Consider the following 17,543-nt stretch of genomic DNA (forward strand, 5'->3'; position numbering starts at 1 on the left):
AGAAAATTGCTGCCTCTGAATGTGGAGGTTAGCTTTAGTTACCATGGCTAGTAGCCACCGACGAACTTCCCCTCTGTCAGTCTGTCGAATCCCCTTTTAAAGCCATGCTAGAGACCTGATTTGGATCTAAAGAATCCCATTTTTCTCCCATCAAGCACTTGTATTCTAAAAATACTAACCCATTTATGGAAGATGCACACAGACACTCCCACATCACACACAGGCGCACTTTTTAATAAACGTTATGTACAGAAGCACAATCATACAAATACCCTCTTTCATAAGCATGGACCACCCACCCATACTGTTTTCAGTGTCTGTCTCTTACAGCAGAATAGCAAAAAAAAATCATTTGAAGGTGATGGGGTGGCCTTTTGATATTGTGCTATTGAGAATTCACAATTGAATTCTCTTTTCCAAACAGGAAAACCCAAGTGCAGATGACTGATATAAATTCTGTTCTCAATCCCACCTCTCCATGTACCTGCCTGTAGAGGCAAGTGGTGATTAGAGACGAGGCCTCTTCCGTGGTGGTACCTCATCTTTACAATACCCTCTGCCTCCAGCTAGAGGCTCACCAAGCAACTACTCACCTGTCTTTTAGGCACCAGGCCAAAATATTTCTTTAACCTCAAGGTTCATTTTTTAAAGCCATTTTTATGGTTGCATCTAGTCTGCAGACAATTTTAGGCCAATGGTTAACATCTGGGGGGGATTTTTTTTAAAAAAAGTGGTACTAAAAGTTTAATTCCTCCCCCACCCCAGTGATGATGAATTTTATATCCCAGTTATTCTTCCTGAGGGTGTATTTGCACCCTGATTATTTACATCCATGACCATAGCAAAAAAAAAAAAGCTTATGAGCATGTGCAGAGTGCATTTAGGCTATAGCTGTTTGCTAAAAGAACAGGGCTGCAATAGCCTTGGCCATGTCCAAGGTTATCTGTGGGTGCTTTCTTTAAACGTGTGCACAAGAAGAACACTAAGCATTTTGCAATCAATGCACTGTCACAGCCCAAAGGCAGTCTTCATGTGCTCAGAGGCACTGTGTCCTCAGGTGGAAGAATGAGGGAAGCAAGATGAGACCAGTATTTTGTGACAATGGGTTGGAGCTGTTTGAAAGCTCATGGTCAGCTTTGTCATGAAATATCTTAGTCTTACCTCTCATTTTTGTAGTTATGACTGCCCCCCCGCCCCAGATGAAGTGACTTGACATAACCCCAAATCACTCTGCACAGGATCAGAGGCTCTGTTTGCCCAGATCCTGACAAACTTCTAGCACTGTTCTGAGTTAAAACATACACATACTCTGGATTTGCAAATACCAACGTCTTGAAAAACATGTTTTGTTTAAAAAAAATCTTTTTAAAGACAGAAAACTGAAATTCAGTTCAAGTACAAAGCTATCCGGACTGGCCTTGGACACACTTAAATCTTTTTGCAGTGATGAGCGGCTAGGCACCACTTTGGCCACAACACTCACGTGGTTCCTCCAGGCCACTTTGATGCATACAGCAAGGAGGAACAGGAGGGCAGGGTGGAGTCTCCTCTTGCCTGCCTCTCCAGGGGATGGAGAGCTTTGCTCTCAAGGACTGCCAAGCGGATCCTTTCCCCTTGTGCATTCTTAATATCAGATCCCTTACATCCGAGTAGAGTCATTAGTAACCAAGAGTCCAGGTAACTGGCAAGAGGACTTTGAACGCACAGCTGGGTGATGCAGAGTTAACTTGGCTCTTCGAAGCTGCTTCCTCTGGGCAAATGAGATGGAGAGGGACTTTGGGGGTGAGCCAACTGTTCAAGAGGAAAAAAGAACAGAAGAAAATAAAAGGTTTCAACTTTTGATATAATCAGAAGATTGTATAGAGGTTTTGAACGGTTGAGGTGAAACCTCTATGAAGGATTGGCTAGTTTGCCCTGATACCAAAGCAGGGGCCACAAACTACCTTGTATTAGTCACAATTTGTAGTAACCACTGATGCTACCCCCCCCCCCCCACAACAGCTACCCAAACATCTCACCCCAAGATTATGTTGGGCTTCAGCAACCCACGCAAACTAGTGAGCTATCGCACTGCATAGGACTTTGAGGCAGTCCAAAGCCAATGAAACTTCAAAAACAAAGAACCCCGCTTTAACAGAGGTTATACAATTGAGCCCTCCCTGCTATATCCAAATGTTGCTTCATCTTGTTCTTGGGCAGTGGAGACAGGAGTCAAAACAGAAATGGTTGGAGGGCAGAATCCTGTCCAGATTTGACAGAATGGACAAACAAATGATATGAATATACCTCAATGGCAAAATTAACATCTTACATATGTAACAGGCCAATCCTAGAATTTCAGAAAAAATGGAAAGCTTTTTTTGATTATGTAGCTCTTAAACTAAGAACAATTATCCATAAAATGGATTAATTATCAAATCAGTAATGTCAAATGTTGAATATAATGTATTTTAATATAAGTAAGCAAGAAGATGGAGGGTAGAACTCTATAGTTTATATATTGTTATATATTCTGATTTATGCAACAATGTTATATAATTCTTTGTTTTCATATTGTTTCTTCTTATTATTTTATTTTTCAAAATAAAATATATCTTGTTAAAAAGTAAGAACAGAAATGGAAATATTATGGCAGTATTAAGAATTTTACTGCCACTGGCAATTCAAGGAAGTTACCCCACCCCACTAAAGCTGGACTGAATTATATGGTCCAGGATTGTTTGATTTAAAACATTTACAATACTTCTGTGCTGCCTTTCCACTCAAATAAGGGTCCCCAAAGTGGCAAACTCATAATATTAAAGCACAGAGACATTAAAACAGCATAATTCATTAAAACACATACATAATATAACCAAGGAGGAGGGCCAATAAGAGTAAGGGAATGCTCAACAAAACAAAAAAAGTCTTCACCCATTATTAGAAGGCAACAATAGAGGGAGACCGACAGATCTCCTTGGGAAGGGAATCCCAAAGTTTTGGCACCACAACTGAGAAGGCCCTTTCTCAGATTGCCACCTGTTTAACTTCAGATGATGGGAACACCCAAAGTGGGGCCTCCAAGCATGAGCCGAGCAGACAGGTAAGATAGAAGTGTGTTACTGAAGCAACATTAAATGCTAGAATTAACTGACTCCTGCAATAAATAAAATTATGTACAATGATACTGGACTGACCAATTGTCTAGCTTGATCTAGAGCAGCTTCATAAGTTCACAAACAGAGGGGCTGTGGCTCAGGGGGTAGAGCACTTGCTTTGCACACAGAAGGTCCCAGGATCAACCCCCGGTGCCTCTAAGTTCAAAGCGAGAGATCTCTCTGGGTGCAGATCTCCCTCTGCCCAAGTTCTTGGAGAGCTGTTGCCGGGCCAAAAAGCTGATATTGAGCACAATGGATCAAGAAGCCTGACTTATCACAAGTCAGCTTCACAGGGTCAATCTTCTGCCTCTTGTTGCATGCATGGCAGGATGGAGGGGTGGCACTAAAAGCCCTTAACCAACTGCACACTTAGGGCAATATAGGTTGCCTTGCCTGAAATTTGCGCCGCAATGCCTGGGTCATGATCGGCGTCAATCCCGTGCCAGTCTCGAGGTTCTCTTTGTTAATTAAGGGGGTTCCACCTGGGCTCCTGCAAGAGACAAAAGAGTATTCCCTGGAGAGTATTCACTTTTGTTTTCTTTTGACCTAAAAGACTTCTGCACCACCCCCTGCCCTCCTACCTATCAACAAAGACAAATTTACCTTTTGATAGAGACCTTTCGTAGGTGTCTTTTAAAATCAAAGCAATTTCTGCTGGGAGTGCTGAAGGATAAAAAGGGGAACAAACATTAAAATTCAAGCTAGAAAAGTTGGCCTATTGTTAACTGTAAGTTAGCATACAAGTGTCAGTATCATGGATGTCTATGAAATCAAAAGGTAGTGGCAGAGTCCTCACCTTGAACTGTTTGCAGCACAATTAGGAGGAGGTTTGGACTTCAGACTAATGCTTTGCAAATCTGAGATGGTAATTAATGCCCTCCGCTTCTGTAACGGTGATCTTTTCTGATCGTAAAAAAAAAAAATTAGCAAATTAATTTATTTTACAAGTCACATCAGGATGCAAGTGCTCATTAACTGTATACATTGGACGCAATGCATTCCGAATAAAAACCAAACCGATTCCAACGAAACCCCTTGCCCAGTCTGCTAAGCACTGGGGATCTTGCTTAGCACTCCCATCTGGCACTAGAGATTAAGCAGAAACGGCCTAAGCACTGATTTTTCTCAATCATAGGGGCTAGAAACTTTAGTTTTCACAGTGAAAACTGACTGTCTCAGTGTTGTATGGCCTACTTTTAATACCCACCTGCAATTTCATAAAGTAAAGTTGACTATGACCATTTCCTGAAAGCTATCAATCAATGCCCTTTGAGCCTAGTTGGAGTATTCAGCGGATAAGTGGCCCATCAGGGCATGGTAGTTGAAGGAAAAAGTGATTAACAGATCAATTTTTCTTCAATTGGGGTTTAGCAACCAGCGAGGCAGGTGTCAAGAGGCAGTGTTTGTCTCAGGTGAAGCAGGCTGACAAGAGTCTGTCGACCAGGACAGAATAACACTAAATGATTAGTTTTCAAACTTTTAATCTTCCAAGGCTGGCTAAAGGGACAAGTTGTGGTTTCATTTCAAAACACTCTGGTAGTTCTAGTCTGGGAATCATTGGCCTGTCATTCGTAACTTTTCTCTCAAAGATGGACTGTTATTTGCTTACTATCCTCAGATTCCATCATATTATCAGGAACCATTTCTTATGTCTGGAGTCCAGCTGAAGCTACAAGCTACATCTGTAAATATTTTCAAGCCTTAGAAATCTTTTAATCCTTTCTAGGAGAACAAACAGTTGTCTTTTTATTGTTCTTCAAGTCTCCTGTGTAAATGAGGGTAAATGAGGTGTTTCTAAATAATAACTGAAACAGGAGAAGGGAATAAGAGATTTGTGATATCATTACACTTCAATTAGACTGGAAGGAAGCACTGAACACACTCTTCTAGATTACCCCACAGGTGACCACTTGATACCGTTTTAAGTTAACAGAGGAAGGGTGAAGGTGGTGGCAGCAGATACAAATCCAGAATTTGCTGCCCCATTTAGATATATTTCCACCCAAACAAAACAAAACCCACTTAGCAGTGACTTGAGATTTGAAACTGTTGTTTCTGCCTGGCCTGCAGCAATTTGTGGTTCTAAAGGCTGCGTAACTCAGAAAACTGATGTGTGATTTTGTAGGATCATGGGATACGTGTGCCCCTAAGAAATGGCTCATTTTCGTTTCACCTTTGTTCTCCAAGATGAAGCCCTTTAAGTAAGTCTGTGCACAGTACTGAAGTTTGCTCTTGTACAGGGCAGTTACTAGAGCAAGGAAGAAGTTATACCAGTTGACCCCCAGAAATAATTGTCTGTACACAGCCATAGAGTCTGCCTTACTGTTACAACAACAAAACTTGCACCCTGTGCCAGGGTCATTACAACAGATTCTGTTTCTTATATGCTGGCTTTTATGTCTGGCTGCCATTCCAAATCACCCAGCCCAAAATATTTAAGATTCACTGTATTAACACACCTTTTCTATTTTTGAGTAACTTTCTGTCTTCTTTAGTTTCACATTGAGAAGATCCTTGAGGGTTATTTGCACAGGCATGTCTGTTTTTAACGAGGCCTCCTAAACCAAAAGGAGAAAGTGAACAAGACAAAAAGGGGTGGGTGGGTCACACAAGAAAGGAGTTGTGGTCACTTTGGCAAAGCTCAGATCCACAAGGTCTTGGACTTTATTTGTCAGAATTGAACAACAAGTGGGAGAGAAGGGCTTCAGGGACTGTGGTCGTTTTTATTTGTATATTAAAAAATATACTTTATTCATTGTAACTTTTACTCCCATTTTGATTTACCTGGCCCATGTTGACATTTCCCTGCTACCTCCTACAGATTTTCATTATTTGGGGGAGGTTAAAAACTGGATTCAGAATGCAAAGTTCCATGGCCTTATCAAAACCACCAAGAAGCATTTTAATTTAATTTAATTTAATTTATTGTATTTATATTCCGCCCTCCCCGCTTTCGCAGGCACAGTTTTGTGCCTCACAAGTCATCCAGTAGCCCTTCAGCACTTATAAAGATTCTGTCCGAACTTCTTAAATTAAAGATAGTGATTGCAATGCTGTGTGGTGTTGCAAGACATGGCAATGATAACTACTTAAAAAAAAGAACATGGACAGAATCATATCAGAGGTCTATCTATGGCTATTAGCTGCAAGAACTAGCTCAATTGTAAAGCCAAAGGTGTGTGTATGGGTGGTGGTGGGGGGAACAAAACCCAATCCGAAGAAACAGATTAGGTAACAAAAAGTGAGTGAACTGTAAAAATGTATAAATAAATTAACTAAAAATAAAAGTACAATTTAATAACAACAATAAAATATACTCAACAGCAGATGACCAAACACAATAAAAACGGTTTTTTCAGTGCTAACTAACCAGTAAACCAATGCATGCAATAAATATATGGATTGCTAGGTACATATAGTTATTAGTTTATTATGTTGCATGGGAGAAACTCTTTTTATTACTTCTGAATAGATTTTAGAGCTAGCATAATGACAGCCAGAGTGGGGCAGTTGTTAGAATGTCATACTGAAGATCCTCAATTAGTAAAAAGTGTGGCAGCCCAATTATCTGTCTACTAATTTCATTTCCTGGTCCAGTTTACAGCGCTGGGCCTGGACCATTAGAGCTTCGAACAGTTTGGTTCCAGGACATCTGAAGGACTGCCTTCTCCAGTATTTGAACTCCATAGTCTTTGAATAAGGTCCTACTACATGTGCTTCGGCCATAGAGACAGTGCCTTGGGAGACATGGCCAGCACCATACCTTCTAGGATTTAAGAAGACGTACCATAGAGGGTTGTTAGGGAGCCAGTTTGGTGTAGTGGTTAAGAGCAGTGGGACTCTGATCGGGAGAACCGGGTTTGATTCCCCACTCCTCCACTTGAAGCCAGCTGGGTGACCTTGGGCCAGTCACAGCTTCTAGGAGCTTTCTCAGCCCCAGCCACCTCACAGGGTGATTGTTGTGGGGATAATAATATACTTTGTAAACTGTTGTTAAGTTGTCCTGAAGGGCAGTACATAAATCGAATCTTATTATTATTATTATATTATGAGGATAAAAGTGGAGAGAAGCTATGCACACCACCTGGAGCCCATTAATGGAAGTGTGGGCTTGCAGTGAAATAAACTGTAGAAAATTAAAAAACAACAACAGATCCTCCATTTCAGAAGCAATACTCCTCTGAAGACTAAACTGTCTTCACTCCCCATGGGTTTACAAAACATGTAATGGTTGCCTAGATGGCTCTTTGATAAGACAATTCATACAATCTCACAACTATTCTGGCGTGCTTCACCTGTTTCTTAACTCCATCCGTCTTACTGAGACACCGAGGCACAGGTGGAGGGGGCAGTGGAGGGGGTGGGGGAGGCGCTGGTGGCATCAAAGCTTGAGAGTGCGAGGACGACAATTCCACAGGGCCCAGACGTTCTTGTGCAGGAAGCTGATGTTGGACATTCTCTGACATCGGGCAAGATGTTTTTTCTAAGGAAGCAACAGCCCTGTTCTGTTAAAAACAAAAAAGGTGAACAGAATGAATTTATACAAGTGGGGGGAAATCTTACGATCAGCCACTTCAGCTTTCACAGCCCTTAGTAAATAGATCTTACAATCATGCTGACAGCTCTGTTTCATGCAACTGGTAAAATGCACCCTCCTGGTCTATTAAAATTGATATTTATTGATAACAACAAGCCAAGATTTATAAATAGCTATTTGTCTGAGGCAAGTAAAAGGTACCTCCAGACAACCAGGTAGAGAATATTTACAAAAGGTTGGAGAGTTACCCACAAATGTGTAACACTGCCACATCTGTGGGTGACTTTTGTGGGTTAATCTGAAGCAGAAAATTTGAACTGCCCACAAAAATTTTCCTCCTCCTCCTCCTCCTCCTCATCAATAGTCTGCCTTTCTCACTGAGATCCAGGGCGGACTACAACAGTGCAAGTGAAAATACAATATAACCGACAGCTAAAAGCTGGGCAGACTCAAACAAAGTGAGAATCACGGGAATCTTTCTTATGGAGAGTGGATCTCTATCATGCAATGTCTGAGGATGCTCTCCGTTGGAAACTGCACCTCAAAAGATGGAGGATGCTGCAGAGAATTATCTAGGTAACTATTTGTGTGTCCCCTGAAGCTTCCCTCTGACTGGAGCCCATGGTATATAGCAGAAGATGATCCAGTAATCTGGCTACAGATACTTGTGCACGAGTGATTAAATGGAAGACTTCCTGGGATCCCAACATAAGCCACCCTGAGTGCCAGGACAAAAAGAGAAGCCGGACTACTGTCCTGTATGGGGCTACCCTTGAAAACAACCCAGGAACTACAACTGGTTCAGAATGTGGCAGCCAGATTATTTTCAGGGGATATCCGACGGGGATATCCCTGTCGGGTATCTCACCTATTCTAAAAGAGCTGCATTGGCTGCCCATGAGTTCAATTAAAGGGGCTGGTTATAATTTTTGAAGTCCTCCAAGGCCTAGGACACACATATACGAAGGATATATGGGAGGTATCTCTCTCCACCGAAAAAGACAATAATGCTAGGAAAAGTTGAAGGCAGAAGGAAAAGAGGAAGGTCCAACATGAGACAGACTGACTCAGTAAAAGAAGCAGGGCCTTCAGTTTGCAAGACCTGAGCTAAGCTGTTAATGAGAGGACATTCTGGAGATCATTAACAACAACAACAACATTTGATTTATATACCGCCCTTCAGGACAACTTAATGCCCACAGAGCAGTTTACAAAGTGTCATTATTATCCCCACAACAAAACACCCTGAGAGGTGGGTGGGGCTGAGAGAGCTCCAGAGAGCTGTGACTAGCCCAAGGTCACCCAGCTGGCTTCAAGCGGAGGTGTGGGGAATCAAACCCGGTTCTCCAGATTAGAGTCCCTCGCTCTTAACCACTACACCAAACTGGCTCCCATAGGGTCAACAGAAGTTGTAAGAGACTCGATGGCGCATTATGCAAACACATCTCCATGCATCTGTTGCGATGCTCAGGTTGAGACCTACTGGTAGTTCCCCCACTTAAGACCTGATATCAGCCAACTATCTCCATTGTCGCTCCCACTCTGTGGTCTGGGCTCACCGAGGTGAACAGGGTGCCATCTCGGGAAATTTTTAAGAGGTCATTTTATTTGCCGGGTCCTTTAATGGATGTAGATGACTGGTATTTTTGAGAGAGTCAGGTGAGGGAGTTATTTGGGTTTTCATTTATTCTGTATGGTTTAAATTATGATTTGTAAGCCATTTTCAGCCATGAGGAAAGGCAGGATATACACATTTTAAAAACAAACAAACCAATCAATCGTGAGATAAAGCCCCAGACATAGCAGAGTAGTTCTGGGAAGAGACAGAAATAATGCTCCACAGATTCTCACTTTTGTAACACAGCTGCTTATAACAGAGAAGACCTGGTATTCAGCCCCCAAACATCTAGTTCTCTTAGTTTACCAGTATAGAGTTTACCAGTATAGAATAATCTCCTTAAAATAAAAGATACTGTGTGTTAAAACCTGCATGGCCAAAAACTTTGCAACGTGTCATCTACCTGGACCACTGATTCCAGCCTAGAAAATTCTGTTTCCAACTTCTGCAACCGTTCCTTGAGCACGTTCAGCTCCTCCAGGTACAAGTGTGATCGAAAGACTGCATTTCCGATGACTTGAAAAAACTGCGAGAGCTGCAGGAGAAAGAGTGACCTGGTTTCCTTTAGAAGCAATTTCAATGCCAATGCATAGTGCAACTGGCCATCATCTTCAGACCTCCTCTCTCAGGTCTAAATTGCCCCATGTTGTATTTCAGACTCTATAACAAAAGTGGGCAATAGTTTCAGGGCTGGGGGGAAAGGCAGTAGTGAGGGTCACAAGGTATTCTTTGTTGGATAAAGTGACTTCTGAAGAGAGACCACGTTGCTGCAATTTCTGACTACCATAGATTTAAATGTGCCAAATTCTGGCTCTTCATCTATGCAGACCACAGCCCTCGCTGGCATCAGACTCTTAATTTTTTTTTTAATTTAACTTTATTTAACAAGGAGGCCTGCCTGGCCTCGACTAGAGCCAGAGCTTTCTCAGTCCTGGCTCCTACCTGGTGGAACGCTCTGTCTACCGAGACCAGGGCCCGGCAGGATCTACTATCTTTCCGCCGGGCCTGTAAGACAGAGTTGTTCCACCAGGCTTATGGCTGAGGCTGGGCCTCTGCTGGCTGGAGGATACAACATCTACCCCCCCACCCCACATGAGAGCTGCCCACCACTGTTCTTACGCTGCTGCTATGTTCAATTGTACTGTTGCATTATCTGTTATTAACTGTATTGCTGCCATCAGGAAAAAGAGTGCTGCTATTTTTATATTTTTGTATGATGCTTTTAAATGTTTTATATGGAATGTTTTAAATGTTTTTAATGCTGTTATCTGCCCTGAGCCTGCTTGCGGGGACAGCGGAATACAAATATGATAAAATAAAAATAAAATAAAATTTGGTTGCAATACGAATATAACAATGAATAAACATGAACAGTAACCTGGCAACAGCCAATAAAAGAAAAGAACAAATTCAAAGAATATATATATAAATGTACAAAGGTGTAAAAAACCTTAAGCACCTTAAACATACTAGGCACATATGAGTTGTAAGAATACTAATAAAAGCGAAATTCACATTTCTTATGCATAACACAGAATTTTGCAGTATTCCCGAGTTGATATCCCCTTATATAATGTGTCACTGTTTGATATGTATTTTAACACTGGGAACCATTGTTCCTTAAGGACTGATTTATAACTGGGTCGTTCTCTCTGTGCTATCTGGTCAGAGATCTCCTCCATTATAAAGTAATCCCAGATCTTCTGGAGCCAAAGTGAAGTCTGAGGAGCTCTTTTCCAAACCAACTCTTAGAGACCCTCTTCACTGGAGGTACAAGGAATGGAACTCGGAACTTGTATCCACGTAAAACAAAGCTTTTTAATATCTAAAGTTATCCCATGGCTTTGTTATTTTACTATAGTTTTGTGTGTTGTTACCTGCTTTAAAGCTCAGCGATGCTGGGAGAAAAGCAGGCTTAGAAATATTCAAAATAAATCTCTGCCACTGAGTTGAAGGCCCTTGAAGGCTGTAGGAAGCGCTAATGCTTAATCTGTGTAGTAATACTGTTTGCACGTGGCAAATGTTTCTTCAGATGAAGACACAGAAATCGTTTAGGAGATTTTAAAAACAACCACAACCACCACCTCCTACCCAGAGAATGCTATTCCGGCACCAGGAGTACCAACAAAACACTGTTGTGACCAAAGGCCTCAGCACTTTTGTTACGTCAGGAAGAGTCAAGGACCAGGAACAAAAAGGCCTACTTCGGTTCAAGGGTGAAACTGGAGGCCTGCCAAAGACAACACCAAATGGAAACATTAAGGTTATTTTCAACACAATTTCACACCTGTTTTTTTTAAAATAATTTTTTAATAATTCATTCTAAAATTTTAACAATCTATTAAACACGTATACAATAATAAAGTACAATTTTAACTATCTACGTAGTTAACATATTTATACATTGATAGCATTATGTGTTACATCATTGTATCCAGGGCTTTTTTTTCTGGGGAAATTGTATCCAGGGCTTTTTTTTCTGGGGAAAGAGGTGGCGGAATTCAGTGGGTTGCCCTCGGAGAAAATGGTCACATGGCTGGTGGCCCCGCCCCCTGATCTCCAGACAGAGGGGAGTTAGATTGCAGTGCAGAGAGCAATCTAAATTCCCCTCTGTCTAGAGATCAGGGGGCGGGGCCACCAGCCATGTGACCATTTTCAAGAGGTTCCATAACTCCGTTCCCCCGCATTCCCCCTGAAAAAAAGCCCTGATTGTATCATTGTTAAATGTATATGCTGCTTTAGCATTGTGAAGACCAAGTATTTGAAGCTTAAATAGCAGTATACGTTCACTTCGCATAAATTTTATTGTTTCAAAGTTCTAGTTTCAAAAATTTCTGATATGACGTCATTGCGCCTTGTGAGTCTTTGATAGCAAGGTAATCTATAAATGGTTGCCATTTTTCTGTAAAGTTTATTACTCTAGCACAGTCTGTTAAGTGCTGTATGATATTTGTTATTTTTTCCATCACTATAAATTCCCATACTTTATTAAACCATGTAGTTATATCAGGTGGGTGAGGAGATTTCCAACTAGAAGCAATAGATGCTTTAGCTGCTATTAGAAACCTGTTCTCTTAAAGTATATGTAGAACCAGAAATAGTTCTATTCCAGGAGGAGTTCATATGCGTCCTTACTCTAGTGGAAGGAGCTGAAAGGTGAAGGTACAGTCTTCCATACTCTCTTTTAAATCGCTTGCTCCTGAGTCTTACAGGGGGAGGGAAAGCGGCATGGTATAGCCTGGTCTTGTCTCAGAAGCTACAAAGACAAAAAGGGAAGGTCTCCAGAACAAAAGACACCTAAACTGAAAGGGAAACTCCCAAGGAGACCAAAAAACCACTATCGGGTGTTAATGAGATGTAATATATTTTTAAAGTGCAAGTGTTCAAATGTGAATCATTATAGTGCAGTCAAGATAACGTTGAATTACATCCATTCAAAATAACAATTTACAAGGATAACAAGGATTTTTTCAAGCCATGGTTTACTGCAATGTCGGAAAGCAGTCATGGTGGGACTCACACACTGTGTTCCACCACTGTGAGGTATATGTGTGTATATGCTATTAAATCGCAACTGACTTAAGGCAACACCAGCAACGGGATTTCAGGGCAAGTGAGGAGCAGGGGTGATTTGCCAGTGCCTTCCTCTGCAGAGACTTCCATGGTGGTTCCCCATCCAAGCACTGACTCTGCTTAGCTTCCGGGATCTAAACTCAAAAGAGAAACTCCCAAGGAGACCAAAAAACACTACCGGGTGTTAATGAGATGTAATATTTCATTAAAGTGCAAGTGCTCAAATGTGAATCGTTATAGTGCAGTCAAGGTAACATTGAATTACATCCATTCAAAACAACAATTTACAATCATACACAATGGTAGTAACCCAATGAAACAAGGTACAATGTAACAATTGCAATACACCATGGCTTGAAGAAATCCTGGTTAGTTTCAACATGAGGGTCCAGGAAAGCTTGATTGATTGATTGGTAGGTACCAAAACTGGATTTCAAACTGAAGTTGTATCAAGTGTCATTTATTGCAATGCCCGAGGCTTGCTGAATTCTATTGCCCCTTGCAGCTATCAGGCCACAGAGATGGCGTGATAGGGAGGCTCTCCTCTTCACTAGGAGTTGCAGAGGAGGCAAGAACAAACTGGGACTTATGCACAAAGCAGGATTTGCTGAGCCACTTTCTGATGTCATAAACATCCTGTTTGTTCATAATAGGCAGGAGCACAGCCTGTTTTCACTCTTGCGTGACCCTTCCAGCCAGCCTGCCCTTGCACACGGAACAAGACTGAAAGCTTCCTGGTTCAGGAAGCCTTCAACAAACTCCAATGTGCTGGGCAAATCACAGCTCGTTTCCTCCCACAAAGCAAGATTGGACTGAGGTTCAGAATCCCAGTTTGCAGGGAGGAAACAAACCCCATTTGCCCGGGCATCTCCCACCCAACTGGAGTTCGTTGAAGGCTCCCTGAATTAAGAGCTTTCAATTGTGCTCTGAGTACGTAGAGAGGAAAGAGGGAGCGAGCGATACAAGAAAACGTGTTTGCTGCCATCATAGAGGTTTGTCATCACGTCTCACATATCTGACACTTGTTGCAGACCACAGTTTATTGTGATGCCTGAATGTAGGCAAGAAGGTCTGGTCAATATATTGTTGAAGGCTTTCACGGCCGGAGAACAATGGTTGTTGTGGATTTTCCGGGCTGTATAGCCATGGTCTTGGCATTGTAGTTCCTGACGTTTCGCCAGCAGCTGTGGCTGGCATCTTCAGAGGTGTAGCACCAAAAGACAGAGATCTCTCAGTGTCACAGCTGCTGGCGAAACGTCAGGAACTACAATGCCAAGACCACGGCCATACAGCCCGGAGAATCCACAACAACCAAGGTCTGGTCAGTTCCACTAGCCAGAGCAAAGATTTTTAGCTAGAAGAAAAGCTTGTTCAAAAATAGTTTTAAAGCCAGAGATAATCCACAAGTAACAAATTAAAAGGCAAGGTGAAACAGATCTCTTCAATTGTTCATCCATCATTTGGCTGGCATAATGCTTTGAATAATACCAAAGTTATGCCAGGCTGGGTCCACTTACTTTGGAGACAGGACACTTGGGCACAGAGGGGGAAGGATACTTTCCGGCTTTTTAAACCCGAACGTTACACTGGCTCTCAGTTTTCTGCGTCGCTGTTTATATTTGGCCATTTCTCTCCCAAGTTCTGGTGAAATTTCATCAGGAAGCCTGCCACAAAATTAGCACTTTTTAGTTTGGGTATATCTTTTTAGATATACAAAGAAATACTTTCCAACAGTGTATTTATGCATTTTTCCGATGGCCTGTTATAATTCTGTCTGCGCTTTTTCTGCATGGGGAGAAAACTCAGAAGAGAACCTTTGTAAGACCGCACTGAAAATTGAAGGAATTAAATGTCTGAAATTAAGAAGAAAACTCAGGGCCAAGTATGGCTAATACAGCAAAAATAGCCCATGCAAAAAAGGCCTTAGTTAAGACCAGGGCTTTTTTTCTGGGAAAAGAGGTGGTGGAACTCAGCACCGCACAATGACGTCACTTTGGGTTAGCTGGAACAAGGGGGGTGTTTTTTAAATCGCCCTCAGTAAAAATGGTCACATGGCCAGTGGCTCTGCCCCCTGATCTCCAGACAGAGGGGCGTTTAGATCACCCTGTGTGCCATGTGACCATTTTCAAGAGGTGCCGGAACTCTGTTCCACTGCGTTCCCGCTGAAAAAAAGCCCTGGTTAGGACTAACCATCTGCAGCAACAACTAGGGAGAGACATCACTATTGTCATTGCCCCTGCAATAGGTCCTACAAAGAAGGTAATGTAAGCACCCCCAAAATTAGAGAATTGGAGAACAATATTTCCCCAGTAGTGCCTGCTTCTGCCACCAATACTGTATTGAACATTTTAGCTATTATAATTGTAATATATTAATATAGCAAATAAACAAACAACTAATAAAAGATAAACATTCTTTTCAAGGAGAGAAGTGAGAAGAAGGTATCATAAAGTCAGAAAAGGCACAAAAATGGCAACCAAAATGATCAAAAGGTTGGATGACCTGCCCTATGAAAAGAGGATAAAATGCCTGGGACTTTTCACTTCAGAAAAAAAGTTCACCAACAAGGAGGGGCATGACAGTGATTTTTCAGATCATGCATTGTGTTTAGAAAGGAATTTTTCTTCCTTTCACAAAATACTAAAACTTGGGAGCACCCAATAAAAATGATGGGCAATACAGCCAAGACAAAAGAAGGTATTAGTCTGAAAACTGTTTATGAACAATAAAACATCATAACAATTATAAAAGTAAAAGTTGTTTGTAAGCACATAATAATCAAACAGACATACACAAGAAATCAAAAAGACCACGAGTGGCAAAAAAAGGAAAGTTTGCAGCTAGCACCCAAAGGCAGATTTCTGTCAGCACTGGCTAAAAGTTACAGAGAGGCAGGGCTTTTTTTTCCAGCTGGAACGCAGTAGAACAGAACCTCTTGAAAATAGTCACATGGCTGGTGGCCCTGCCCCCTGATCTCCAGACAGAGGGGAGTTTAGATTGCTCTCTGCACCGCTCCAGCAGTGCAGAGGGAAATCTAAACTCCCCTCTGTCTGGAGATCAGGGGCCGGGGCCACCAGCCATGTGACCATTTTTGCCAAGGGCAATTTAAAAACTCCCCCTTGTTCCAGCTGACCCAAAATGATGTTATTGGTCCTAGGAGCATGTGCGCACTTTGCACAGGCACATGTGGTACCAGGGACACCACCTCCCGCCAAGAGTTGCCCCTTGTGCTGGCAACCCACTGAGTTCCACCACCTCTTTTCCTAGAAGAAAATTACTAAAAAGGACTTCCCATCATGTGACATGACATGCAGTAGAGTCCCTGTGGATGGTCTTAATTGAGAAATCTCTTGATGCAAGAAGCTTGCTCTGACCTCACTGAGGCTGCCTCTTCCAGGGGAGCAGAACTCTGGAGGGTGTTGCAGTGCAGGAAGGGGCCCCCAGCCCATCACGGCCTCCTCACATTAAACCACAATGCATTTTTAAAAATGAAGAAAAAGGCATGAGGTTTAATCAGGGCAGAGGAGTCTCAAAGAGATCCATCAGTAAAGGCACAGGGACTACAGACTTTATGATTATGTACTGTTTGTTGCTCTAAATATGATCATACTGGATAATGTAATTTATTAGATTTCTTGCCTGCCTTCTCCATGAGCAGGCTCAGGGAGGGTTACATCACTATATACTGGTGCAATAAATTAAAACAATACACAATAAAGAATAGACTACACAATTTCATAATTCCAATACAAAAGTTAAAATCACAATCTAAGATGCAACATGAAATAGTTCACCATGATTCACCCCACACACCAATTTATATGCTGCTTAATATGTCAGTCTTAGAACCGCTTATGCTCTGTTCTAGCATTTCCGCCCTCCCCACTCTTTCTAGTCTCAAAGCTTTGCAAATTGGCATTTATATACCATATTGCATTGATTACTTAAATGTTCTTGAAATTAATCGTACTGACCCAAACCGGCTGGAATCTCAGTGAGAAAGACTGACTATACTGTAAATAAATAGACGGAAGCTGCAGCTAGTAGAAAGCCATGCCACACCCGATTAACAGCGCGATCCTAAGCAGAGCAGCGCCCTTCTAAACCCCTTCCAAGTAAGGGAATAATGAGCAACCCGTAGACCCAAATCCGGCCGGCACTTGCACTTTATTCTATCCGGCACTGACACAGGCTTTCAGCTTTGACAGAGGAAAATATAACTAATAATTCTGCCTGCCTTCCCCCTTTACCTCCAGAGGTACAAAAAAGGGCTGCATCAACTCAGCATCTTCCCCTTGCCACGCCCAACAGTTCAAACTGCTACTCTGCCTCCTCTAGAACCAATCACAGCTCAGCGTGTGGGAAAACGAATCAGAACGCGTTTCTTTTTGTTCCTTCGGAAAGGAGACAAGGGAGCACGCTGAATTATGTAACAAAGCAAACCATTGGTTTGAATCTCCAGTTCATTAGCGTTCCAATAGGATAGCACGGCCAATCAGATCAAAAGGCAAGAGGGGGCGGGGCCAGGCGGAGGAGAAACGGGAACGAGGGCCTCAAAGGCCAGTCCGCCTTTAAAAAATAAATTAAAAGGGTGACCAATAGAGATCTTCGAGCCTAGCCACCAATAAGCGAACAAAGCTCCGGCTTCACTCACAGGACTTAGTTCTCTCGTTACTGA

The 17,543-nt window shown here is 42.1% G+C and overlaps 1 protein-coding gene across 2 annotated transcripts; it reads right to left on the bottom strand.

The window, feature by feature from the left end:
• Window positions 1–943: 943 nt before the first annotated feature.
• Window positions 944–17,165, bottom strand: PRR11 (proline rich 11). Of its 2 annotated transcripts, none has more exons than XM_055001028.1 (10): window positions 17,116–17,165; window positions 14,383–14,529; window positions 11,384–11,522; window positions 9,696–9,827; window positions 7,433–7,642; window positions 5,597–5,695; window positions 3,934–4,040; window positions 3,741–3,800; window positions 3,531–3,627; window positions 944–1,791 (listed from the first exon to the last, which is right to left on the bottom strand). In XM_055001028.1, the coding sequence occupies exons 2-10, from the start codon at window positions 14,490–14,492 to the stop codon at window positions 1,723–1,725; spliced, it is 1,023 nt and encodes a 340-aa protein (XP_054857003.1). In that variant the 5' UTR covers window positions 14,493–14,529; window positions 17,116–17,165; the 3' UTR covers window positions 944–1,722. The 2 variants fall into 2 exon arrangements, with proteins under 2 accessions (XP_054857003.1, XP_054857004.1); XM_055001029.1 differs by lacking the exon at window positions 17,116–17,165 and adding an exon at window positions 16,840–16,866.
• Window positions 17,166–17,543: the final 378 nt, after the last annotated feature.

Source organism: Eublepharis macularius, chromosome 17 (genome assembly GCF_028583425.1).
Source record: "Eublepharis macularius isolate TG4126 chromosome 17, MPM_Emac_v1.0, whole genome shotgun sequence".
In the NCBI taxonomy this organism is placed as follows: domain Eukaryota; kingdom Metazoa; phylum Chordata; class Lepidosauria; order Squamata; family Eublepharidae; genus Eublepharis; species Eublepharis macularius.

Bases quoted from the DNA above. Each gene is read 5' to 3' on its own strand.
- PRR11 (XM_055001028.1), bottom strand. From the start codon at position 14,492: ATGGCCAAATATAAACAGCGACGCAGAAAACTGAGAGCCAGTGTAACG. The intron at 11,523-14,382 runs GTAAGTGGACCC...TGTCTTTGGCAG, and splicing joins CCAAGTGTCCTGTCTCCAAA to GCCTCCAGTTTCACCCTTGA. The intron at 3,801-3,933 runs GTGAGGACTCTG...TTTATCCTTCAG, and splicing joins TGTGCTGCAAACAGTTCAAG to CACTCCCAGCAGAAATTGCT.